General features: G+C 34.2%; 2 protein-coding genes and 3 long non-coding RNA genes across 5 annotated transcripts; 4 read left to right on the top strand and 1 right to left on the bottom strand.

The window, feature by feature from the left end:
- The first annotated feature begins 1,213 nt into the window (after window positions 1–1,213).
- LOC147502321 (uncharacterized) lies at window positions 1,214–1,635 on the top strand. The gene is made up of 3 exons (XR_015220859.1): window positions 1,214–1,273; window positions 1,361–1,426; window positions 1,565–1,635. It is a non-coding gene; the product is annotated as an uncharacterized LOC147502321 (long non-coding RNA).
- Window positions 1,636–2,151: 516 nt separating this feature from the next.
- Window positions 2,152–2,742, top strand: LOC147502320 (uncharacterized). The gene is made up of 3 exons (XR_015220021.1): window positions 2,152–2,235; window positions 2,321–2,544; window positions 2,634–2,742. It is a non-coding gene; the product is annotated as an uncharacterized LOC147502320 (long non-coding RNA).
- Window positions 2,743–2,998: 256 nt separating this feature from the next.
- LOC147502319 (uncharacterized) lies at window positions 2,999–3,475 on the top strand. Its single transcript, XR_015220175.1, has 3 exons — window positions 2,999–3,052; window positions 3,146–3,218; window positions 3,300–3,475. It is a non-coding gene; the product is annotated as an uncharacterized LOC147502319 (long non-coding RNA).
- A 1,759-nt stretch (window positions 3,476–5,234) lies between these two features.
- On the bottom strand, window positions 5,235–5,939 carry LOC147502318 (uncharacterized). Its single transcript, XM_086604507.1, has one exon. The coding sequence runs from the start codon at window positions 5,937–5,939 to the stop codon at window positions 5,235–5,237; it is 705 nt and encodes a 234-aa protein (XP_086460633.1).
- An 8,301-nt stretch (window positions 5,940–14,240) lies between these two features.
- LOC147502317 (uncharacterized) lies at window positions 14,241–18,894 on the top strand. Its single transcript, XM_086603870.1, has 10 exons — window positions 14,241–14,319; window positions 14,518–14,683; window positions 14,815–14,922; window positions 14,997–15,092; window positions 15,165–15,233; window positions 15,379–15,489; window positions 15,640–15,678; window positions 16,666–16,754; window positions 18,502–18,573; window positions 18,689–18,894. Exons 2-9 carry the CDS (start codon window positions 14,522–14,524, stop codon window positions 18,566–18,568), a joined length of 741 nt encoding a protein of 246 aa, XP_086459996.1. The 5' UTR covers window positions 14,241–14,319; window positions 14,518–14,521; the 3' UTR covers window positions 18,569–18,573; window positions 18,689–18,894.
- The last annotated feature ends 7,189 nt before the right edge of the window (window positions 18,895–26,083 follow it).

Genomic DNA, 26,083 nt, shown 5'->3' with positions numbered 1-26,083 from the left:
GGGAACAAGTTGTCTCCCGTTTGTGGTTGCATGATACCTTACAAAGCTATTGTCGCATGCTTGAGTACTTTGTTAATTCCACTTTACTCTTGTCTCCAAGCTCTTCATCGGGGCTCGGTTGCTTGTTCAACCTGCTGCTTTTGGATTGTCGATTAGGTTGTTTCCGTTCCTAGGGATCTTGATGTGTTTGTCATGATATGTTGCGGTCTCGGGTTTTGGATGTTGTCCTTCCCATATGGAACCATCACATGTTTCCCACTTGCAGCCCTGCTTTCATTACCTCCATGGTCTCCCTTGTTACTCATATATACTCTGCTGTGGTAGATGTAAAGCAAGGGCGACATGGTGTTACAGTGGCAATCCACAAAGCCTCATGGCTCCACCTCGGATGAAGCAACTATTGCTACTATAGTTGAGATGGGTTTTACTCGAGCCAGAGCTGAGGAAGCCTTGAGGCAGGTGGAAACAAACAGTGGAGCCGCCAATCGAGTTATGAAGATATGGTACACAATCCGGTTGAACCATAACTTTCACGGGATCTCGAGTCACCACACGCGCTTGACGCGTATCTCGCCAACTGAAGTTGAGGTGTTGGCAAGATCTGCAATTCAATATATTGGTATCTAATCATCTTCTGCAATGCGAAGAAAGATAAGAATAATCCGATCATAAATTAGCTTAATTATTTACATATCGATATTATCTCCTACACATTGATTAAGTTTTCTATGATGGTTTTAACGATATACTACTCTTGCGAGAAGCGAGAATGACAATCTTGAAAATCCACCGTCTTCGTCTCTTCTTAGAAACAGCCTGTGGTCGCTCATTCGTTGATTTTGAATTTTATATCTATTTTTGCAGGGAGGAGCTGAAAAATAAGGTAGAGGAGGGTTTTTTGGCAACGGAAGGAAAGAATGACATACTTACTATGGCATTGGGAACTCGAGCCTAGTGGTCGAAGTTAGAGGTGGTGGACAATATCGACTCCCACTATGTACTTCAATCTTCCTAATAAAAGATCAAAGAAATATCACGAGGATTTGGAAGTGAAGTTGAAAGAGAAAGAAGCCCAAAGCGAGAAGTTAAAAATTTTGGTGCTACATGTGCTTAAAGAACAAGGTGAGACTAATTCACCAAATGACAACGAGAAGCTGTTGGCGAGTTGCTCAAGCAAGGACCAAAACTCGTCAACTCGTTGCCATTAGAAAATGTGGAATCCAATAGTGCCAAAAGTGATAATAGGCATAAGGTGATTGGCAAGTCTAAGCAGGTAAGTTTTTTTGGCTTTAAATTTGTATTTTTGATTTTCTACATATTTCGAGTGTTCTCTTTAACTAAACTCATATTTAATGTATAGAGAAAAGATGGTGGTCAACAAAAAAAAGGTGTGACTTCAGTAAAACTTAAGTCGAAAAATGTACAGGTAAGCTCATTCTATAGTTGCCTTAACCATGTTATATTCATTGTGGTATAATAAATGCAGGGAATGATACGTAGCTTTTTCATTCCTTTATTCCAAGTGCTTCACATATACTAACTTGATGTACACTTCGTCATATAGTCAAAAATAGACAACGGAAAGAGCATTGTGGATTCCGAAAAACTTAAAGCTAAAGATGGGAAGGTAAAAAAATATTTTCTTAATTAAAAAAGGTTGATTAAATGTTTGTGTCAAATTTGTTACTAGATAATGTTGTTTTTGTTTTGCTTATTTTTTATAGGAGTAAATGCGAGGGAATGATCGTAGTTTTTTTCATTCTTTTATTCCAAGTGCTTCACATATACTAACTTGATGTACACTTTGTCATTATAGTCAAAATAGACAACGGAAAGTGCATTTGTGGATTCGAAAAACTTAAAGCTAAAGATGGGAAGGTAAAAAAAATATTTTCTTAATTAAAAAGGTTGATTAAATGTTTGTGTCAAATTTGTTACTAGATAATCTTTGTCTTTGTTTTGCTTATTTGTTATAGGACCAAGATTGTAGATTGGCATTGGGATCTAAAGACAACATTGTTGCGAAGGTGGGTGTTTTAGCAAGGAAGGGGCTAGAGGATCTTGTTCACAACATGCCTTTGGGAGAGTCATATATGAAGGTCTCAATAAATAAAGCATTGTGTGGTGATGCCTTTCTCCGGTTCAAAGCTTGGCGATGAACATGTATTTGTTAAAGATGCAGTAAACTCGTTTGTGGCATGGCCTAAGGAACTTGTGATACTTAAAAGTGACGAGGTAGTATAAGGATATGGATATTTGTATGGTAATTTATTTAATTTTGTTATATAAACATCAATTTTGTTCATCAACTTTTTGTTAGGTAGAGAAGCATATTCCACTTCCGCGGGGCAGTATTCAATATAAGATCAGAAAGTTTGTGGATTGTGTCGACAAAATAGTGAAAGAAAACGCTTTTATAGAAGTTCCAATGGTTGGAACTCTTTTCCATGATGAGATGGAGGAAGTACGAGTTTCAAAAGATGAGTTGATGGATGTGTGTGAGAAGAGAATGTTAAATGGTAGCTGCATTATCTCCTACATGAGGTATGAATAATTTGGTGAACTTATTTGTGTTAGTTATAATTTAACTTTTCATATGCGACGACTTAACAGAATGTATATATATGTTGTAGATATTTATATGCGACTTTTGGAATTGCTCGAGCAAAGTATGCATTTGGTAACCCAGAAAGTTTTACTATTTATACAAAAGATGATGAGAAGGCTCGATATATTCAGAAGTTAATTTTGAAGAACACGGTGATCGTGTGCTTTTAATTCCTTTCAACACAGGGTAACTGTGTTTATACATTTGTAGTACATATACATTATTTTCATATAATTAAAATTATTTTATTTTTATTTATTTTTTTCCGATTGGTTATATAATTAAAAGTATTTAATTGAATTTGTATCCACATAACTGGTCATGTAGGGGGCATTGGGTCTTAATGGTTCTTGACATACCATCAATGGAAGTGTATCTTGGTTGGATTCTTTAAAAAGATTTTCGTGGGCCGCCGGATCCAGCTTTTAAATTATTAGTAAACACGTGAGTTTAGTATTTATTTATTGTATTTTTCATTGTATATTTGATTCTATCTTGAAAATAATGAGAATGAAACAAATGCATTTTCATTTTCAGTGCGATCAAGACATCAAATATGTCCAAAGGAAAGAGAAAGATGAATCCAAATCCAAATTGGAACTATGTGATAGTAAGCTTAGTTTCTTTGGAATACAATACAAAGTATCTTTCAATTTGTGTATGTGTTAATGCAAGTATTAATTATGTATAGTGCCCACAACAACAAGGAGGGATTGTATGCGGATATTATGTATTGCGCTTTATGCGAGATTTAGTAGAGGATCCTGGTCCACCGATAAAAAAGAAGGTGACTACAAAGTAGCATTATTTTTCATATAGTCTTAGCTAGCTTATAAATTGGTGCATTTGTAAATATGGTAGGCAATGCATTGCCTGCATCATTTATTTTCATAATATTTATAATATATTTTTCGTCGTGCCTGCATCATTTATTTTCATAATATTTATAATATGGAGTTTGGAGTTCAAGCAAGAAGAGTTACACCAATGAAATAGATGAACTTCGTCTTGAATTCATCGACTTTATCCAACAATTTATCAAGTAGTTAATTTGGGTAAGTGGGTTTCCATATTTTCCCTTTGTTTATGTATATATACTTTTCTTATCGTTTTTTTTTTCTTACTTGTATAATATACCCTTCTTGATTCACTTGTTTTTTAATTTTATATACTAGTCATAGTGGAATGACGACTTCATGATATGATGCAGGTGTCATGGATCGATTAACAGATGAATAGATGGCAGCTAGGTTTTTGGTGTTGGAAGTGCGCACAACAAGCTAAGATATTGCTAGGATAGTATTGGCGTTATGTAGTTTTTTTTTTTTTTTTGTTTTTTGTTTTTTTTTTAATTATGATTCTTTTGGTATTGGAATGACTTCTTTTGTTGGGAGTCAAACTAGATGAAAAATACTTGGTTTGATCGATGAAATCAATAGAAGTTAATTGTTTTGAATGTTGTTTCTTTCTTCTCGAAAGTGGATGTTGTTTCCGTATCATAAAAGCGAGGTTAAAGTGATTTTTGGTTGTGATGTTTTGATAAATGTATGTGGATGTTGTTTATGTCATAAAAGCAGGTTAATGGGATTTTGGTTATGACGTATAGGATGCAGGTTGAGAAATGAATCGATCGAATATTAAAATGAGAAAATGTTTTTAAAAAAATTTATTTTCATTTGTCTCACTTTTGAAAAAAGTGACATAATATCTATTCAAAGTGACACAACTGACCACTCTTATGTGTCGCTTTCTTTTTCATACGAGTTATATGGAGTTGATTCCCAAAAGTGACACAAAGAAGTAAGGGGCTTTTTTGTGTCACTTTTGATGTCACTTTTCTTATGTCTCATCTCTGGTCCAAAAAGTGACACAACTAGTATACTTAATGTGTCACTTTTGACGTATTTATGTCTCACTCTGGTCCAAAAGTGACACAACTAGTATCTTAAATGTGTCACTTTTGACGCATTTATATCTCATTCTGGTCCAAAAGTGACACAACTAGTATATTTAATGTGTCACTTTTGACGCATTTTATGTCTCACTCTGGGTCAAAAAGTGACACAACTAGTATACTTAATGTGTCACTTTTGACGACTTATGTCTCACTCTGGTCCAAAAGTGACACAACTAGTATATCTTAATGTGTCACTTTTGACGATTCTTATGTCTCTCTCTAGTCCAAAAGTGACACAACTAGTATATTTAATGTGTCACTTTTGGCGATTTATGTCTCGCTCTGGTCCAAAAGTGACACAACTAGTATACTTAATGTGTCACTTTTAACGAAATTATGTCTCACTCTAGTTCTAAACGGATACAACTAGTGTCACTTTTGATAAGCACTGTGACACTCTTTCTTAAAAGTGACACAAGAGGTTATTCTTAAGTGTCACTTTTATTAACAAAAAGTGACACATTTAGTAAGGCTTTTGTGTCACTTTTGGTAGAACTTTATGTGTCGGGGGCTTATAGGTCACTCCAGAATTAGTTTCAAAAGTGACACAAGTGACTTCTTTTAGTAGTGTACATATCTTGAGTCTGTTGGTGATGATCTTAGTGACGCATTTATATATGGTGTTGCACAAAGCTATCGGTCTGAAATCCTCTACCTTAGTAGGAGTAGTTACTTTAGGTATAAGGCAGAGAAAGTCTGGTTTTCTTCGCTTCTTGGTAGATGATAACTGCTGAAAACATTCTTTACTGCACTTGTGAAATCCTTACCCACAGTCTCCCAACAAGCCTTGAAGAAGAATGGATTGAAGCCATCAGGACCCGGCACTTTATTATCCTCCATGTCAAACATTGCACTTTTGACTTCTTCATCTGTGATTTCGTCTTCTAATTGTCTAGCCAAAGGTTCAGGAATGATATTTCTTACCTTCAAACTCATAAAAAAAGTTTCCTCCTTCACTGGCAGCGCACTTGTACCTAGTAGTTGGGTATAGTACTCAACTATTGTCTTTGCAACTTCATTCTGACCTTTAACTGTGACTCCTTGGTCATTTGATAATGCCCATATGCCTTTTCTTGCTGTTTTCTCCTTTATGCAACTGAAGAAATATGTTGTACACTTGTCCCCATCTTTCATCCACATTCCTTCACTTTTCTGCTGCATATCCACTGCCTCTGCTCTTGCTAGAGTGTTGTATCTGCTCAAACAAACCCTTTCCCTTTCACCCAAACAATTATTTTCGGAGTCCCTCTGTAGTAATATCTGCACATCTTGTAACTCCTGCTTAGCTGTTTCTACCCTTTCATGAAGATGAGAGAAATTTGCTCTGGCCCATGGTTTTAGCCCTTTGGCCGGTTTAGGTTTACGGATCGGCATACATACATTGGATTATTATATATAGCCATAGTCCACCTCCTCGGTCATTGTCACCAAATCACGGGTTTAAAACGGCGTTTAAAACCGAGATATTGCCAAAATACGGTTTCGATTTAAAACCGGGTTTTCAACAAAATCGCGTTTTTAAGCGTTTTAAACCCGTTTTAAACGATTTAAACCCGTTTTAAAAGCGTTTTAAGCGTTTAAAACCGAGATTTTGAAAATCTCCCGTTTAAAACTTTTTTTTTTTTTTTTTTTAAAGAAAAGGGTTTTGGAGTTTACCTTTTGAAGAGTGGCGTTAGATTGACTTATTGAGACCGTTCTATTTTGCTTTAGACTATTAATAATTAATTGAAAATTTTAAAGTTATTAACGTATTTGTAGTACTTAATTATGCCATTATGGTTGGTAATTAGTAGTATCTTATTTTGAATAGTGTTTTGCAATTGAATCTAAAACTTCTAGTATTTGGATGAGTAATGATAATTTGATACTTTCATGTATTTGAATTTTCTTTCATTTGTATTATTATTATTTTTATTTTATGTGTCTTTTTTTTCCCACTTTTATAGAAAATCAAACTCCTTATCTATTATATTATTTATCATCGGTTTTACCGTTTCTTTTATATTATTTTAAACGTTTTAAACCCGTTTTACCGCTTTTTAAACCGTTTTTTTAATGCCCTACGTTTTTTACGCTTTTTTTTCCGTTTTTTTCCCGAGACGTTCCGTTTAAAACACGAACTAAGTTTTTTTCAAGTATACCGTTTTAAACCCGTACCGTACTTGGTGACAATGCCTCCAGTATGTCTTTGAATTCTATTTGGTACACCCAAAAGTTACAGAACCTAAAAGGAGGAGCTTTTCTTGTATAATCACTCCAACTCAAGAGCATTGGTGAGTGATCAAAAATCCCATAAGGTAGGTACTCAGCAAATGTGTACGGAAATGAAGTAATCCATTCTTTATTCACCAAACATATGTCAATCCTAGACATAATACTTCCTATACCAACTGATTTATTCCACCATGTAAAGAAAAATCCAATGGAATTTAGATCATCACCCCTTGCATTTTGAAGGCATAGGATGAAGTCCGGAGCTTCTCTCGGGTGCATGGAATCTCCTCTTATTCTCTCATTAGCACATAAAATATTGTTGAAGTCTCCCGCCACACACCATTCATAATATCTTTCCACAGACCCAATCTCTCGCTGAATCTATTACTTGCATACACCACTGTGAGTAAATACTCTTCATTGCAAGGCTTGAATCTGACCTTACAATGAATGTATTGAGCCGACTCAGATAACTTCTGGACATACACTAAGAAGGGATCCCAGTATACCCATATTCTACCAGCATCACTAGAGGAATAATTACTGACACTACTCCATTGAGGACAACATATGTTTCTAATAGCATCAAACTTCTGTTCCTTGACCTTTGTTTCCAACAAACCAAAAATACAAATCTTCTTTTCTATTCTAACCTTGTTTATCTCCTTTGCTTTATGTACATCATTTGTTCCTCGAACATTCCACACACTTATTGGGGCTATCATCTAGTGTTTTTTTGTTTTTGGAACCCTTGGGCCTACTCCTACTCCGCTTGCCATGACCATTCTTTTTGCTACTAGGATTCTGCTGTTCTTTCAGCTTACTGCTATCTATTCCTTCCTTCTCTGTCATATGTCCAGTCTCAACACAGTTCACATCATTCTTATGTTGTATAGGTGTATCCATAATGGCCAGCGGCTCAGTGACTTTATCACTGAAGTATGGGGTCTCCTCCACTGACAAAACATCCTCTGACATTTCACCATCCCCAATACCTTCTGTTCTTCTTATAAAATCCACCAGTTCTTCCTCAAACTCCTCCATGGCAACAGTATCTTCTGAATTGACAAAGTGCTCTAACCTATCTACATAAGGCACCACGGATAGGTTCTGCAGAATTCTGTCATCATTGTCTGCAGCAGGCTCCATATCTGGTTGAGCTTGATTTTGGCCATGTATCATTATCTCATTACATATATCTCCGTCAGTAGGGCCATTTTTCTCTATACCATTGCTCTCCTCTACCCCAGTCACCACTGTAGTAATTTGGTTTACCTCTAGAGTTGCAATGTTAAGCACTCCTTCATTTGTGCTGTTACCAGTATTTTCTGATATGGATTCTGGTTCTTGCTCACCAGCCTCTTCTTGTTGACGTTGCACCCATGCCCTTCTTGGAGCCCTGGTATTGTGTGTTGCAGGCTCTGTAGTTCTTGGAACTCTGAAACATTTGTCCGTGAGATGGCCAAAAGCCTTACAATTATCACACTTCTTGGGAACCCAAGAATACTCCACTCGTACTGTTCTATTAACCCTTTTTCCATCTCAATCTCAAAGGACAAAGGCAGCCCTATTCTAAATTAAATTGCTAAAACCCAATATATTAACAAATAAATAACAAAAAACTTACCTATATTTCCACAAACCAAAAAAATAAAAAATAAAAAACAAATGACCTAAAAATTTACATTCTTCATTATCAATCCGGCTTCTCTCTCTCTTTCTATTTCTTGTTACAAAGTTCTATTTTTTTATCACTTTAGTTTATATTAATTTTGAAGAGATAAAAAAAAAATTGTATGTTCTCTATTTATTGAGTTGAACAAATGTTTGGAGAAATATGAACTAGACATTGAAGGTCTAAATATAAGAATGGTGTGTGGTGAAGATGAAGATGATAGTAGAAAAGAAAATTAATGAAACTTGATTAAACTTTTTTGCGTTAATTTTTTTTTTCTTAATATTTTTTTTGTTTGTGGAAATATTAAATAAGTTTCTGATTTATTTGTTATTATTTATGGTTTTAGTTATTTAATATGGTAAGTTATTTATTATTATTTTATTTCTATGTTTGTTTTTTTATTTATGGAAAGAGAAAGTGGAATTTGGATGTCACGTAGAAAATGGAGTCCAAAGAAGTTATAGAAAAAGTCTGAGTAGAAGCGCTCTACAATGTAAACACAAACTCGCTTAATTTTCTTTTTCAATAATTGAACATGAAAACTTCCATTTTTATTCATGCCCTGGGATTTATTCAATAAAATGATAAATGCTACTCTGAATTTGAATCCCAATAAAAGCGTGAAATTTCCATTTGAAATCTGAATACTAAGTATTTTTGACACGTTGTAGCATTATGACAAAATTCCATTTATGAAGGGAATCTGCATTAACTCCACACCTTTATCCTTTTTGCCTATAAATTTCGTCTCTCAAAGGCCCATTCAGGTGCTCACTGCAAGGATCCCCTCACCTCTCTAGTAAACAAGTAAGTTTCTGTCATCCCAAAGTTTCAATCATCCCCTCATCTTCTTTTAATGTTTGAACACATCTGGGATTCATTAAATCTGCTCATTTTAGTAGTAGTATATTGCTTTTAGTAGGTTATTTGCTAGGGTACGATCTCTTAATTAAGTATAAGAAATTTGAACTTATGCTCTAAGAGCCGATTGCCTTTGCTAGGTGGGAAGGGAAACGTCTTCCACACACACAAAACAAGTCTAGCTAGGCGATCTGATTGAAATTATAGTTTGTATATGTAGTTTTGTCCATTTTTTTCGGCCAAGTCTTCTATATGCGTGATTGATTCATTTCTTGAAAAGTTGAGGGTGTGTGTAAATGTGTGAATCTCATTTCCATTTAGAGTATGTAACTCCGTGCCTCCTTGTTTTGTTAACAAACCTTTGAATTGTTTCAATTTGTTTTTGTCCAAATATTTTTGATAGCTTACTTCTTATATATTATTCTTGTAAATATCCTAGAGCTAGAAATATGCTTTCCGAGATAGTAAATTCTCTATCTTTGGCACTTCATTATGTTTTGTTTTGTTGGATGGGGACTCAGAATTGTTGTAGTTTTTGTTATCCTCCATTTGAATTGATTTCACTAAGTTAGATTTTATTTATTTTTTTATGCATATGGTACGTACATTGCCAACCATTCTTATTGTATATGTTAATTAAATTCCTATATGCATATATGCAGTAAAGAAAAAAAAAAATTAAAATTAAAAATAAAAATAAAGCACAAAAAGAAGAGGAAAATATATAAGTGGTGAACCGACAAATTATTCGATCTGCAGTGCCAACAATTTCCTCCTTTTATTTGTTTAGAAAAAAGAAATACATGATTAATGTACCCTATGAGAGGGACCAAGGTGGGTTATATATTTTCTTTTGACCAATAATTTTGATTAAAAGATAAATTCGATCAGGGATATGAAGCTATGCATGAATTCGATCTATCTTAAACTTTTATTTTATTTTATTTACCATCTCCCACTATTAGTATTTAATTTAAATTGAGGACATAATTTTGACAAGAAGCAAATTGTTTCTTTTTTCGTCCTTTTAATTAATATATGTTTCTCTTTTGGTAATTTCATTAATTGGCTATAATATAGTTAATATGCATATATATTGAGGTTGTTATTTAATTTGACAACCAATTTATTATTTGGCTTTTATTTTCAAGTTTCAATTGTCAAGCAAATAAGGATTTTAAAGCTAGAAGTATTACACGTTTAGGGGTCATATGACAACATCATAAGCAAAACTAACTAATATATTTTCGGGGCTGTTTGGCAACCAATACGATAATCTATTTTATAACGTACAGATAATCTATTATGAGTTCCATAATTGATTTTTGATATAAAAAAAATTGTTTGGTAAAAGTTTTTAAAAGCCATCACCTCATTTTTTTAAAAAAAATAAAAACAAAATAATTGTTTGTCCTAATTATTTGTAAATTTTGTTATCATTATAAATAAAATTTCCACTTAAAAAAAATAAAAAATTAAAATTAAAAAATTAAAAAATGAGAAACAAAAAATTATGGAGCTTTCATTTCCTTTTCAAATGAGTTGTCATATTTTCATTCTTTTTGGTTTTTTAGTAATCAACCTCTTTAGTAATTGTTCTTTTTAGTAATTGCTCTTTCCATTTTTGGTTTGGTCATTAAACCAATAATTGATTTGTATTTTGTTGTTTGGTATCACTTCTTTCATAAAAGTTTATCTAAATATTATTTATGTTAGAATAATTAATTTTAAAAGCATAATTATTCCTTCTTATAATGGTTGCTATACGCCTAGACCGGTACCCCTTCATGTATGAAATCAATTTTTAAGATAAATGATTTTGACATAAGCCTTTATGGAATAAATGATGCCAAACAGCTAAATACAAATCAATTTATGATTTAATGACTAACACAAAAATGGAAAAAAAAACAATTACCAAAAACTAAAAAGCGAAAAGAAAATATGGTACCTTATTTCAAGAGGAAAGCTCCATTGTACTTGTTTCTCATCTTGGAGACTTGGACACACCCATAAAAACACTCCCATACCCCATAACTAGAAAAAAAAAAAAATGAACGTTTTTTATCATGAACTTTGTTGTTTTTATCAATTTAGGCCAATAACTATTTTTTGAGCAAATTGGGCCATGACCTTTTGCAAAATCTATCACGTTAGGCCACCGGTGTGTTTCCATTACTTCAAATGTTGATGTGTACTAATGGATGTGAATGTGGCTTAACATAAGCTTATGTGGCGCTGCTATAATCGACATCTAGGAACAGCTGATGAGGCATGATGATGTCATAATGTCGTCATCGTAAAATCACGCTTGTTGCACGTGAATTAGAAACACATGAATTAAAAACATTGTAATATAATCCCAACCGGCTAAAAATCCCTCAATAGTTGGTGATTTTTATTAATGTTAATTAATCTGTAATTAATATAAAGATTAAGTAGAAAATTTTCTATATTGCTTGAATTATCAATTGCAAATGATTTGAATGGATTCAACCGTGCATTTAAAGAAGAGGGGTTGGATGTTGACGAAGCGAGTTTTGGTATGGAAGAGCTATTGGGTCAAAGAAAATGGAATTTCAAAAGAGAATTCCTCTGATGGATCAGTGGAGTCAGTTGAGATTGTGAAGTAGTTGTTAATTGATTCCTTGGCTGATGTGAATTGTGTCCATCTTTCATTTTAAGTAGAATGACTATTGAGATGTTGCTAAAGGAGTATAGTTTTGGTGATGAATTGGTTTCTTTTGATGAAGCGTTTAATAAACAATGTTGGTGCGTGGAGTGGGTTATTAGGGACGACGGAGGTGTAAATGGTTGCTGATTATATAAAGAAGATGAACAAGGACCGTCGGATTAGATAAATTGCAGTCGTTGGATTGTGGGTCATCATAGCAATATGTGGCACTGACTTAAGTGTGGATGGGCCACATTAGTTGGTGGCATTTTAGAAATAAAATGGCATACTAGGCCTTTTTGTCACTTTCTTCTAGTAACAAAAAGAAAAAATAGTAAAAATATTTAGCTTATTAGGTGTGCGCTTTAATAGTCCCACATGAGCATTTGGTCAGATGCATATACATCCGGCACGCCACATAAGTATGTGAAGTAATAGAATCATAAGTATGTGAAGTAATAGAATGGTAACGATGGCCTAAAGTGGAAAAAAAAAATTGCCCAATTTGCTTAAAAAAAAGGTTTTTGGCCTAAATTGATAAAAACAACAAAGTTCATAGTACAAAACATTTATTTTTTCTCATAATTAACTAAATTTTTTGTCATACCCTAATAACCGCCTCAATCCAATAATATATCCCAAATTAATTTGGGGTATTTCCAATAGGCAACAACAACAATAACGCATGACATTTTTTTCGACAATCTTTTTCTAGAGGCTTTGGGTTCATGTTGCTTCCAATTTCAAACAAATAGACTAAACTACAACCTTTAGCTTTATCATCTGCCCAGTCTTAGCTTGCAATTCATAAATGCAGCACGGTACAGAAACGTACACTAATTCAAAACAATGTCATATTATGATTTGGATTTATTTTTACTCTGAAGTTCATAGCTTAAACTAGTTCATGCTATTATTCTTTAAAATGGATTAGTGGAAATAAACCCCTATATGGTGTAATTATGGTTAAATTTGTTGAAGCATCAAAAATTTTCATCAAATATAAATGACTTGTTTTGTCTTGGGTACACCAAATATAAAAAAAATGGTAATTTAGGAACATAAACGTTTCTAAAAAAATTATTTATTTATTTTAAAGTTGGGGTATTTGAGTCTTTTTATGGGTGTGTCCAAAATCATCCTGCATAAGTTTTTTTTTTTTTTTAATAGATTATCTATTTTTGAGAATGAGATAATATAATAATTCCTAAAAATTATTACATATCCAAAATCAATTATAGGAACAATAATAGATTATTTGGTATAAAATGGATTATAATAGTGGCTGCCAAACGGCCCCTACATCGAAAAGAAGCTTACTTTTCTGCAATGCAATTCTGTCAAAATATAAATGTATGGTTGAATGGTATACGTCATATAGGGTTCATTCATTTTCTTGTGTGCTTTGTACAGGAAATGCCAACAAAATCTTAAAGAACCAAGCTTCCAGCTTCCTCCATTGTTGTAGCTAAATTGTAGAAGATCTAAACTACTGAAAGGACTTCAGATGGAGAGAAGAGTACTATAACTATAGCTTTTCATTCTAGATTACAATATTAAAATTGTGGTTATCAAATATTGACATAATTTTTATTTTTTGAGTTTTCGTGAATTTTTCCACTTACTCGAGCAACCAAACATTGAGGTAAAACCCTAAAAAGAAAAAGGAAAGAGGTGTATCTTTAAAAAAAAAAATTATATCTATAAGCTAAGAGCATTTCTAGGTGGTAATATAACCTGTCTTTTTCTTCATATTTGAAGAAAAAAGTTCGAATATTTTGGAATTCCATCTCTAGGTGGCTGCATTTATGGTCGATCACCGCTTGTTCGATTCTTATTATAAATTTGACAATTTGGATCGGATGCGGGCGACAATAGTAATGTCGCTCCACTTTTTTTTTTTTATTTTGACTAAAGACCACGCCCGATGGTGGTACTAGCGCCACTACTAATGTTGCGCAAGTTATTTTTTTTACTTTTTCAATTTGGTGCACGATTGGGAATGTCGCGAGTTTTTTTTCAACTTGGGGCTTACATTGTAATAATGTACGGCCAAGCACTAACACCAATAAGCATGGTAGAGTCTACAATTGCATTTGCGGTCAATATTTGTGACCACCTAGAATTGGTCGAAATTTGCGGCCAACTTCTTCAAACTTTTTCTTCAAATATGAAGAGTATGCTACCACTACCTAGAGATGTTCTAAGTAACATAATACAAATCTTACTCTTAACCGCGAACAGGGCCGAGGAAACACTGATAGCATAAGGCATGGAAATGTCAACGAATACGCCATCCAGTCTTACCCTAGGCAGGGGTTACACAGGTCTATCTTTTATCATGCATCAACATTTTCAATATACACTATTTGAAGGAAGCTAGCACTAGGTAGTTTTCTCTTTTATAATGTTTGTTGAAAAATTTATGTCTACATTGAACTTTTGTTGTTTTACCTTAAAATGACTAATGAAATAACCGGAGTACGTACTAACTACGAGTCCACATTTTCCAATTTGAACTCAAGATCAATGAGAGGTACTTCAACTGACATGATGGAAACTATACCGGCCGGTCCTTATGTACAATCTGGCAAATACGAAAGTTCCAGAAGTAGTTCACACGACACCACGTTGCTAAACTTTGGGTCTTTGAATCCAGGAGAAATCTCGTCTAGAATGCAAAGGATTCGGGTATCTCATTCCTGCCAACATTTCAAGCGCTTAATAATTATGTACTAGTATTGTAAACTAATGAACTTCTTAACTAGCAGCATCTCATTGCATAAAATTGCTTAATTAGAGAATTTGAGTTAATATTACAGGGAGGAAGACTAAGGAATGGAGTTTGCATTGAAAACGATTACCAAGTGTCAAATATGACAAGTTCCCAAAACCTGCAGGATAATGGGATTGTACGTGGCCCTAGATTGGTAGGTAACCAAAGATTATCATGGGGTCGTGCGTTTTTGTGGTAGGTAACATTAGTACTTTTGTTTCTTATCAGCAACCAAGAAGTACGAACAATTCCCTGACAGTAGCAGACGTTCCTCAAACTAATAAAAATCAACATCTCAAGATAGTAATGAACAACTCTGTAATGGTAAGTTATATATGGAATCAATGTTGAGTACATGAATGGTTTCTATCTAAAACTTAAAGTTAATGATCACAGGGAAGGCCCGACTGTGAGATGGTACCTTTGCTTATTCAACCCGTAGCGGTGCCTAGAAGAAATGGAGTAGTATTATTATCTCTTCTGATCTTTTACATTGTCTTTTGGCATATCCTAATTCAAGCTTATGTATTAGCAAACTTTTGGTGTATCTTCCCATTAGCACCATCGCGCGAGCTGAGATAACTTAAGGTTTTTGTTATTTATTAATCAGAATGCTGGAAGTGGGAACAACAATCCCCAGCACAACTATATTTCTCGAACTCAAAATCAAGTTGATCAGGAAGAGAGGTCTATTGTTATGGCGAGTCATGCTGAACCAAAGGTGTAGTTTTATTGTCATTTACGTCTTTAAGGTCTAGAGTTTTACCATTTACATGCTCCAAGCAATTTTATCTTAGCTTATTCTTATTCTTATTTTTTGAACAATACAATCAGGAAATAAGATCCTAATATTTATGACCATTTACCATAGGGAAGGGATAAGACGGAGGCACTCGTGGTCAACCGGCAGGTGCGTGATGACTACCAACACATCATATGTTTTATGCAACTTTTTTTTTTTTAAATATTTATCATCAATCTGCGCTATTTGCTCTTCTCTACACTATATGATAGCCGGATGTTTAGGAGGAAATTTTTTCAACCGAACTGTGTATTTGTAATCTCTCTATTTTATGATTTTAGAACCACCTCCCTTAATTATTCTAATCAGCTCCCTCTTTTTTAAACAATTTACCAAAAACTCTCTCACTTTATTGAAATTAGAATTAGCTTCATATTATTTAAAATAATTTATTATTTAAAATAATTTATTATTTAAAATAATTTAGAAAACCTCATTCACGTCACTCAAATTATATTCAACCCCTCTTAATGTTTTTATATTATTTTTTAAATTATAACTGACAGGTTTAAATATTTGAAAAAACACCGATGCGTAGCACGGTTCGCATACTCGTTTTATTTGTATTTTAGAATCAAGTTTTTCGAAAACATTAGAATTTGAAAGACAAATTAAGTGTCTCGGTCACATAGCTAATCTTTTGAAATATTCCCTTTAACTGAAAGCAGAAATTTTTTCAACCGAACTGTGTATTTGTAATCTCTCTATTTTATGATTTTAGAACCACCTCCCTTAATTATTCTAATCAGCTCCCTCTTTTTTAAACAATTTACCAAAAACTCTCTCACTTTATTGAAATTAGAATTAGCTTCATATTATTTAAAATAATTTATTATTTAAAATAATTTAGAAAACCTCATTCACGTCACTCAAATTATATTCAACCCCTCTTAATGTTTTTATATTATTTTTTAAATTATAACCCATGAGGTTTAAATATTTGAAAAAAAACACCCGATCGTAACCACGGTTCGCATACTCGTTTTATTTGTATTTTAGAATCAAGTTTTTCGAAAACATTAGAATTTGAAAGACAAATTAAGTGTCTCGGTCACATAGCTAATCTTTTGAAATATTCCCTTTAACTGAAAGCAGAGAAGTAATTACTGGCCAAATGGTTTGCCACTAATCTACAATTTTGAAGGTGTGAATTGGGAATACGCTCCTCTCAGAAAACCCAGAAGGTAAGTTCGTCGACAGTGTATTAATATGTTAAATTTGGTGGATTTCAGCTCCTAATGAAGTGTTGTTCATTGTAGTTTCCCCAACTTTAGGTTAAAAAATAAAACTTTGGAAACATGAATTTCCGAAGATGCAATAATGACAACATATACATATTGCAACCACATCCATCATTGTCTCCTTATGATTCTTCCTAGCTAAAATTTGGAGTAGCCCAGAAAGTGGCAAGCATATGGAATGTAATTTGTGAACCGTTATGTTACATATATACACTCCTTTTTACATACTTTATTTTCCTTTTATCATCAAATTGCAAAAGTTGCATATACATCTATCTATATCTTAATATTAAAGCTCTACAAGGGGTATTTTTCAAGCTCTATTAAAATTCCACATCATCTCCTATTAAAACGGAAATTTCTCTCCTATTTAAAAAATATGAATTTTTTTTTACAACGGAAATTCCTCTCCTATTATAACTAGAATTTATTTTCTATTAAAACAAATTCTAGCACTTCTAATTAAAGCGGGAATCATTCTTCTATTAAAATGGGAATTCCTCTCCTATTGAAAAGAGAAAATCTAGCATATCTAATTAAAACGGGAATTATTCTCCTATTAAAACATGATCTCTCTTCCAATTGAAAAAATAGGTTTTTAAAACTTAATTAAAATTTGATTTAAAATAATTTGTTACAAAATTAAAACGGATTAGCGACTAAAACTGTAGCCCCAATTTTCTAAAAAAATTCTAAATGTTTTCAATGGAGTATTTTTCGAGCTCTATTGAAATTCCACATCATCATCTCCTATTAAAACGGAAATTCCTCTCTTATTGAATTTTTTTTTAAGCACTTCTAATTAAAACAGAAATTATTATCCTATGGAAATTCTTCATCTATTAGAAAAAAAAATAAAAAATAAAAATCTAGCACTTCTGATTAAAACATGAATCATTCTCTTATTAAAACGGTATCTCTCCCCCAGTTAAAAAACGGGTTTTTAAAACTTAATTAAAATAATTTGTTGAGAAATTAAAACGAGTTAGCGATGAAAACATGAACCACGATTTGTTAGAAACTATATATATATATATATATATTGTTGAGCAAATTTTTAAAAGAGTCGGTGCGTATGCACGGGTCTACTTTCTAGTCTTAATATTAAAACTCCTACAAAAAGTATTTTTAGAACTCTATTAAAATTCCACATCACCACTTAATAAACCAATCTAAAACGGGAATCTCTTTTTCCTTTAAAAAAACCAACTTAAAATGGGAATCTATTCTTCTTTTCAAAACTCTTATTAAAACGGGAATTTCTCTCTTATATTGAAAAAAAAAAATTAACACTTCTAATTAAAATGGGAATCACATTTCTAAATTAAGTCAACTTTTATAACGGGATCATTCCCCCAACTAAAATCGGGTTTTTAAAACACAATTAAAACGATTTGTTAGGAAATTAAAATGGGTTTTTAAAACACAATTAAAACGATTTGTTAGAAAATTAAAACGGGTTAAATTAGCAACTAAAACGGGAATATCTTTTCCTTATTAAAACAATTTGCTAAGAAATTTCTATATGTATAGTAATGATTATTAATCAAGTTTTCAAATGAGTCGGTGCATATGCACGACCTACAAGCTAGTAGTCATTATACTTGTCACTTATTTTCTAATTTGTGAATATTACTTTATTTCATTTTGCCTCTAACATTTTGTTCATTGTATTTTGTTTTGAGTTCAGGATTACAGGAAATTATGGAGCCAAGCCGGAGTACATAGGCGTGGCTGCCACTGCAGACGGTGAATGATTATGGTATATCTTTTGATCTATGAAAATCATTTTTTTAAATATTTTCTCTCAATATCTCATATGGTAAACTGGGACTAGAATTATCACTTTATTATTATTTTATTTTATTTTGTATCAGGATAAGCTGATGACTGATGAACCGACTCCCACCTAGAAGTTGCCAACTAATCTCTTCTAAGAGTTGGACATCTAAAGCTAATATCTCTATGGACATGAATGGCGTGTTAATACGGAACTGTACTAGTTAATAATGCACACCAGACAATGAGACAATAGGTATTTCCTAGTCTATATATATTATGTGTGTTTGACATATATAGATGCATGTACGTACCAAGCAATTCCTTTTCTCTTTCATAATTAAGTAGCTTCGACTTAATTTTTCCGATCATGGTCATCTACTTTTATTATCTATATATTAAAGTAGAGACTTCTATAATTGATATTTCTCTCTTTTTGAGGGGTTTTGTTTAAAATAGATTGAATTAAGTTCTCTAAATGATTAAGATTGCTTTGGTATTGATTTGAGTGATGAAATCAAAGCTTTAAGTGGTGAGTTTGCTGAAATTTTCGTGTTCTTTTCTTTTTCTTCATTTTTCATCATTTAGAATTGATATTTTGAGTAGAAATCATGATGTAGACACTACCTTATCATTATGTTCTGATAGCCATACAAAATCCATTTGTTTTGAAGTGTTTAGACATGTTTTTAATGGAGTTTTTGTATAGCTATGAATTTGAAGTTGAATAGTTATTGTTCTTTTATGTATTTAAGTTTATGATTCATTGTGTTAGTTGATGTTGGTTGATTGTATTGACATGAGGACATGCATGAACAATACCAATGGGGTCGATTTCGATCGTAGTCGATGATTTTTAATTCTTATTTATGCGCTCGTATGTAGGGTTTAGTTTAGACTTTGTATTAGGTTGCAATTTGATTAGTTAAAACTTAAAATCATAGAGTTAGTAATAACTAATGTTTGCAAACTAGAGTATCATTGTTAGTTTTTGTTGAATTGCTAGTTTATGACTATATATATGAATATGGACAGGTAAGTATTCACTCCATTTTATTTAGTTCATACAATTATCTTTTAAATTATTAAGTTACATTTCATGTGATTATTAGTTCATTAAGTTTAGAATTCATTGTCTCTTTAGCCTCCATGAAAGTTTTACTTTCGTATATTGAAGGTTTGTTACTTTTACTATAAATGAAAATTTACAAAACTAGTTATCAAGGCAACTACCAAGTGATTAGTAGCTGCTATAGGCCACTCACCAAGCAGCTACCAGTCACACTCACATGTCACTATACTGTTGGGGAAAACGATACCAATCGATCCCCACTAAAATAGTTTGTACCTGGACAATCTACTACTCCAACCTAAAAATTTAAATTTTCACTACAACCAACAACCACAACCTAAGCTATGAAATTAGCTATCACAAACAAACAATAACAATATAAAGTAACTTACTACAATGAGACACAAGATGTAACGTGGTTCGGCTAATGATGTCTACTTTCACAAGAGCAAATCATTTTATAAGTGTGGAAAGCTAGGAAGATTACTATCACTCCTCTCAAGTCTCTCCAAACTTACTAGATCTCTCTCCTTACAAACTTTTTCTCTTTGCAAAGGTTTTCTCTCAATTTTGGTTGCTCGCAAAATTGGGTTTCTATTCAAGACTTCTCATTACTAAAAACCTAGCTTTGATTTTATAGTAATCTGAAATTTCGGTGCGTCTATGAAATATCGGTTCACTGTAGCAAAATAAAAAATCGGTATGTATAGGCAAGGGCGCGTGCGCGCCTCCTTCTATCCCAACTTCTAGTAACATGTTTCGCGAAAAGGAAAAAACAAAAACTATCTTCTTTTCTCAAGCAAGGGTGTGGGAGCGCCTTAGGCAAGGCCAACTCGAGCGCATGTGCCTTCTTCTCTTCACATGAACAGTACCTTTTTTTACCCAAAAACAACATCTCCGATCCTTGGTTTTCCCAATCTTCCTCATGTGAGGGATAACACCCAACAATCTCCCCCTCCCTAGCCATGAGGGGGGATACTTCTACGAATTTCCAAATTAACAAGAGGAGTGTGCTGTAATTCCGGTGGTAGCACAACAAACATTAAACTTGCTTTTCTGCAAAAACTTTGGTCATCATATCCGACCCGTTCTTGTCGGTATGAATATTCTCAATGCATAATTGTTTCTCTTTGAGAACTTCTCTAATCCAATGATAACACACATATATGTGCTTGGATCTAGAATAAAAACTCGAATTCTTGCTTAAATGGATGGCGCTCTGACTGTCACACAGAACCACAAATTGTTTATGCTTTAGCCCTAGTTCATTGAAGAACCTCTTCATCCATAACATCTCTTTACAACACTCTGTAGCTGCAATATACTCAGCTTTTGTAGTAGAGAGAGCAACACACTTTTGCAACTTTGATTGCCAAGAAACTGCTCCCCCTACAAAAATAAACAAATAACCAAAAGTGGACTTCATCAAGTCAACATCACCTACCATGTCTGTATTTGTGTAGCCTTCAAGTAAGGTCTTACTTCCACTAAACACATAAACACGCCTTGGAAGTGCCATTGAGATATCTCAATACCCACTTAACACCTTCCCAATGCTCTTTACCCGAATTTGATAAAAATCAGCTTACAACACCAACAGCGAAAGCAATATCCGGTCTTGTATACACCATTATTGCATACATCAAGCTGCCCACTGTGGATGCATAAGGAATCTTTTGCATTTCTTTTTTCTCATGCTCACCCTTTGGACATATATTTTTGGTCATACAGAACTGGCCACCAAGCGGATAACTGACTGGCTTCGCTTGATCCATGTTGAATCTCTTCAACACCTTCTCAATATAGCTTTCTTGAGAAAGCCACAACTTCCCACTCTTTCTGTCATGAGTGATCCGCATCCCAAGTATCTGCTTTGCTTAACCCAAATCATTCATCTCAAAGGACTTACTCAAGTATTTTTTCAACTTAGATATCTTGTTGATGTTTTGGCCAACTATCAACATATCATCCACATATAACAATAGCACTATGAAATCCTCATCTGGAAATTTCTAAACAAACACACAGTGATCAAAAATGGACTTCTTGTAGCCATGCTTCACCATAAATGACTCAAACTTCATGTACCACTGTCTCGGTGCCTACTTTAGACCATACAAACTCTTTCTTAGCTTGCATACCAAATGCTCCTTGCCTTTGACCTCAAACGCCTCGGCTGGTCCATGTAAACATCTTCCTCAATATCTCTATGAAGAAAAGTTGTCTTGACATCTAGTTACTCAACCTCTAGGTTCATACTTAAGCCCAAACCCAATACCACCCTGATAGAAGTCATCTTAACTACAAGAGAGAAAATTTCATCAAAGTCAATACCTTTCATTTGACCAAATCCCTTCACAACAAGACGAGCTTTGTGCCTTGGATGTGGATTATTCTCCTCATGCTTGACTTTGAAGATCTACTTATTCTTGAGAACTTTTTTTTCTTTCAGTTTCTCAACTAAGTCATAAGTGTGATTCTTATGCAAAGAACTCATCTCATCTTGCATTGCGTTCAACCACTTCTCCTTGTCTGTACCTTTAAGAGCCTCTTAATAGTACATAAGTTCTCTACCATCAGATAGTAAAACATACGTATGTGGTGGATACCTGGTTGAAGCTTGTCTCTCTCTCTTGAATCTCCTCACCTCATCTTTTTGTGGCTCAGGAAGATGCACATCTGCTTGCTCAAGTGGTGGTTCATGCACTTCTTTTGCATCTTCTATCTCAATAGGTTCAATCACATCATAAGCAATATGATCATCATCATGAGCCTCAAACCCATGGTTTTATGCATTTCGTTTCACAGTAGTAACTCTTGGTTTTAAATCAACAAGATCATCAATGAAAGCTTCTACCTTCTCACCATCCTCAAAGTCTACTATTGTTTGGTCTTCCAAGAACACAATAACTCGACTTCGGATTACCTTCTTGTTGATCGGATCATAAAGTTTGTAACCAAACTTCTCATCCCCATAACCCAGAAAAATGCACTGCTTGACTTTGTCATCAAGCTTTGATGTCTCATCCTTGGGAATATGAAAAAATTCTCTACACCCAAATACCCTCAAGTATCCATAATCAACATCTTTGCCTGACTATACTCTCTTTGGATAATCACTATTTAGAGGCTTCGAAAGCGATAGGTTGATCACATGTTCAGCTGTGTGCATTGCTTCTACCTAGTAACTCCTTAGTAACTTAGAGTGAGACAATATGTATCTCATCCTCTCTACAATGGTATGGTTCATTCTCTCAGCTATACTATTTTGTTGTTGTGTCTTGGGAACTGTCTGCTCATGATGAATCCCATGACTCTTGTAATACTCTTCAAACGGCCCAATGTACTCTCCTCCATTATCTGAACGAATACACTTCAAAGGCTTCCATGTCTATTTCTTGACCATGCTATGAAAATTCTTGAACATACTTAAAACTTCATCTTTAGTCTTCAGACTATATGCCCATATCTTTCTTGACGCATCATCAATGAAAGTCAAGAAGTACAAAGTGATAGGGTTATATACTAAAAGCATTACTTTTGTATTAACTCTAATTATTTATATTTTAAATGAAAATCATATGGGCAAATGTTATGCATATTGTATATGTTATTAGTTATATGCATGTGTCTAATACTTTATATTGTAGATGATATGGTGTGTGGTGACACATAGAAGACCATATCATCAGTACCTTATAAAGTATAAGTAAATGTTCACAACCTAAATGGATTTGGACAAATCATTGGTATGGTTGTAGTATAATCTGGTATTAATCTATGTTGACTATAGGATTACACTAGTACACTTTGTGTGTATTGAACATGACCAAGTAAGGTTGTTTTCTCTTTATACTAACTATTTAAGAGAACAAACACCTCTATTATTATGGATGTTTGTCCTCTTAATCCGGATATAATAACGGGCACTTACGTGCATTGTACATTGCTTTAAATCATCAATGAGTGAGATTCATTTGTGAATCAACAAACTCGATAGATTGGGTAATGACATTGTATGTAAAGTGTGTTGTTGATTATAGAAGGAATCTGTGACCCGCAGGAAGTCGGGTTGATGATGTCCCCTTGAGAAGCTCATAAGGATTGTCATGTAAGCCCTGCAGGTGGATTTAATCCGATATGACAATGAGGTTGAGTGGTACTACTCAAGGACATAAGAAGTTAATTAATGTAGTTGTCAATAACTTGACTTAATCAACAGACATTCGATATCTTAAACACGGGGAGATCAACGAGCATATAATATGGAGCCCATAAACATCACACGTAATTTGGGATTAGGGCGGTAGTGCAACAATGGCCTTTAGTGAAATAAGCCATTTGTTGACGGACTTGGGCCGTGTGTTCTGGGCGAACATGGGAAGCCCAAGCCCGTCAGGAGGCCCAACCCTAATTTCTCCTCATGGTCCCTGTTGTAGCCTATAAATAGAAACCCTTCTCTTCTGGCCATTTTTTACTATTCATCTGGATTGAAAAGAGAGGCAAGAAAAGATAGATCCAAAATTGGTTCTAGCTAGCTTTGTGAGAAAGAAGGGAGTTAGTAGATCGTTGCCCACACAATGTCCAATCTATTGAAAGGAATACAACAGAAGATCAAGAGGTGGTTGCTAATCTCATAGCTATTGGATTCTTAGAGATATCAAGAAGCCGATCTAAAGGTAAATTTCTAACCAAACCATGACACCCCTTATTCCGCTACGCGTGGGTGTTTCGCGATTCGTAGTAAATCATTCGGGGAAACCATAACGGTTCCTACACAAAGCTCCCCCGTGGGACTTCACTTTCATAGGACCACATAGCTATGTGTGGACTAGCTCAAGGACATTCTCCATTCGGTGAGAGGGGAACTTTGGAAATACACCCTGTGTTGCTTTCCAACCAAACAATGAATGCATCTATTTAAATGTGTACCTTTGATATTTGGCAAGGCCGTTTGTTTGGCAAGAACTTTCATGCCTTTCTCTCCCATGTGACACAATCTCTTATGCCATAGTTCGGTGGAAACTTCTTCTTATGCCGCATTTAACGTTCTGCTTTACACAAACTAGATTATGTCTTGTAAAGTGAGCAACTCTTCTTCCCTTTGGCTACCATAAAGGAACATTTACTTAGTTTCCATACCCCATTGCCAAACAAGCTCTGGAAACTATCATCATCTAACTTCCTAACGGAAATTAGGCTTAGCCGAATGTCAGGGACATGTCTTACATCCTTGAGTGTCAAGGTGTAACCGACATTGGTTTCTACATAAACATCATCAATGTCTATAATTTTTAAGACTCCACTGTTACCCATCTTCACTTCACCAAATTCACCACATTTGTAGGTAGTGAAGAAACTCTTATGCGGTGAGATGTGATAGGACGATCTGGTATCTATCACCCATTCTGTATCCTGATATGAGGTACTAACACAGCACTCACCATAATCTGACACAATCCTCACTAGATTATTATCTATTTCGGTAGTATCTCGGCTTGTGCTCCTGTTCCTCTTTACCATGTCTTCATGTGCACAATTATTATTCGCATCCCTCTTCAGTGTTCTACATTCATACCTGAAGTGACCCTTAGTGGCACAATAGTAACATTGTCTCTCTGCCTTAGGAGTTTTAGGTTCACCCCTAGATTTACTTTTGTCATCACCTCTAGAATGAGATGGCTTTCTCCCGCTTCTCTATGACAAAGATCTCTGAGTGAGAGAAGCTGCTTCATGAACCCCATCTTGTCTCCTCATTCAACAATGCCCCGGTAACCATTTCCATTGAAATGATTCCATCCGTAGCAGCTCCACTAAGAAAAACTGTCAAAGTCTCTCAACTGTCGGGTAGAGAGTTTAATAGTAACAAAGCCTTAACTTCATCACCCATATGAATCTTCATCAAATGCAGCTGATTGATGGTATTTTGTATGTCATTAAGATGCTCAGACATTGAAGAACCTTTTTTTTACTTCGAGTTAGCAAACTTCTTAATGAGTAATACTTTGTTGCCTGCTACTTCCTCTCATAGAGGTCTTTGAGTTTCTTTCACAAGCCAAAAGTGGTACTCTCTTGGGATACATGATGGAAGACATTATCGTCAATCTACTATCAAATATACCCAATAGCTTTTCTATCAAGTTTGCTCCACTCAACCGCGACTATTGCATCTAGTTTTACTCCTCCATTCTGAATGGGTTGTGCCAAGTCCTTGTAATAAAGCAAGTCTACCATCTTGGCTTTCCAAATAGTGTAGTTACCTCTATTTAGACTAGTCATGCGAGTGTTTACAGAATGATTCATCTTCAACAAGTTATTTCAACTTAAACCTCTTAGGGTTTTTATCAAACACCTTTCGAACAAGATTTGGATAACAATCTTTGTGATTAATCTAACCACAGCTCGGATACCACTTGTTGAG

This window comes from Coptis chinensis, chromosome 4 (genome assembly GCF_015680905.1).
Source record: "Coptis chinensis isolate HL-2020 chromosome 4, ASM1568090v1, whole genome shotgun sequence".
Classification (NCBI taxonomy): Eukaryota; Viridiplantae; Streptophyta; class Magnoliopsida; order Ranunculales; family Ranunculaceae; genus Coptis; species Coptis chinensis.
This window is presented reverse-complemented; position numbering and strand designations above follow the sequence as displayed.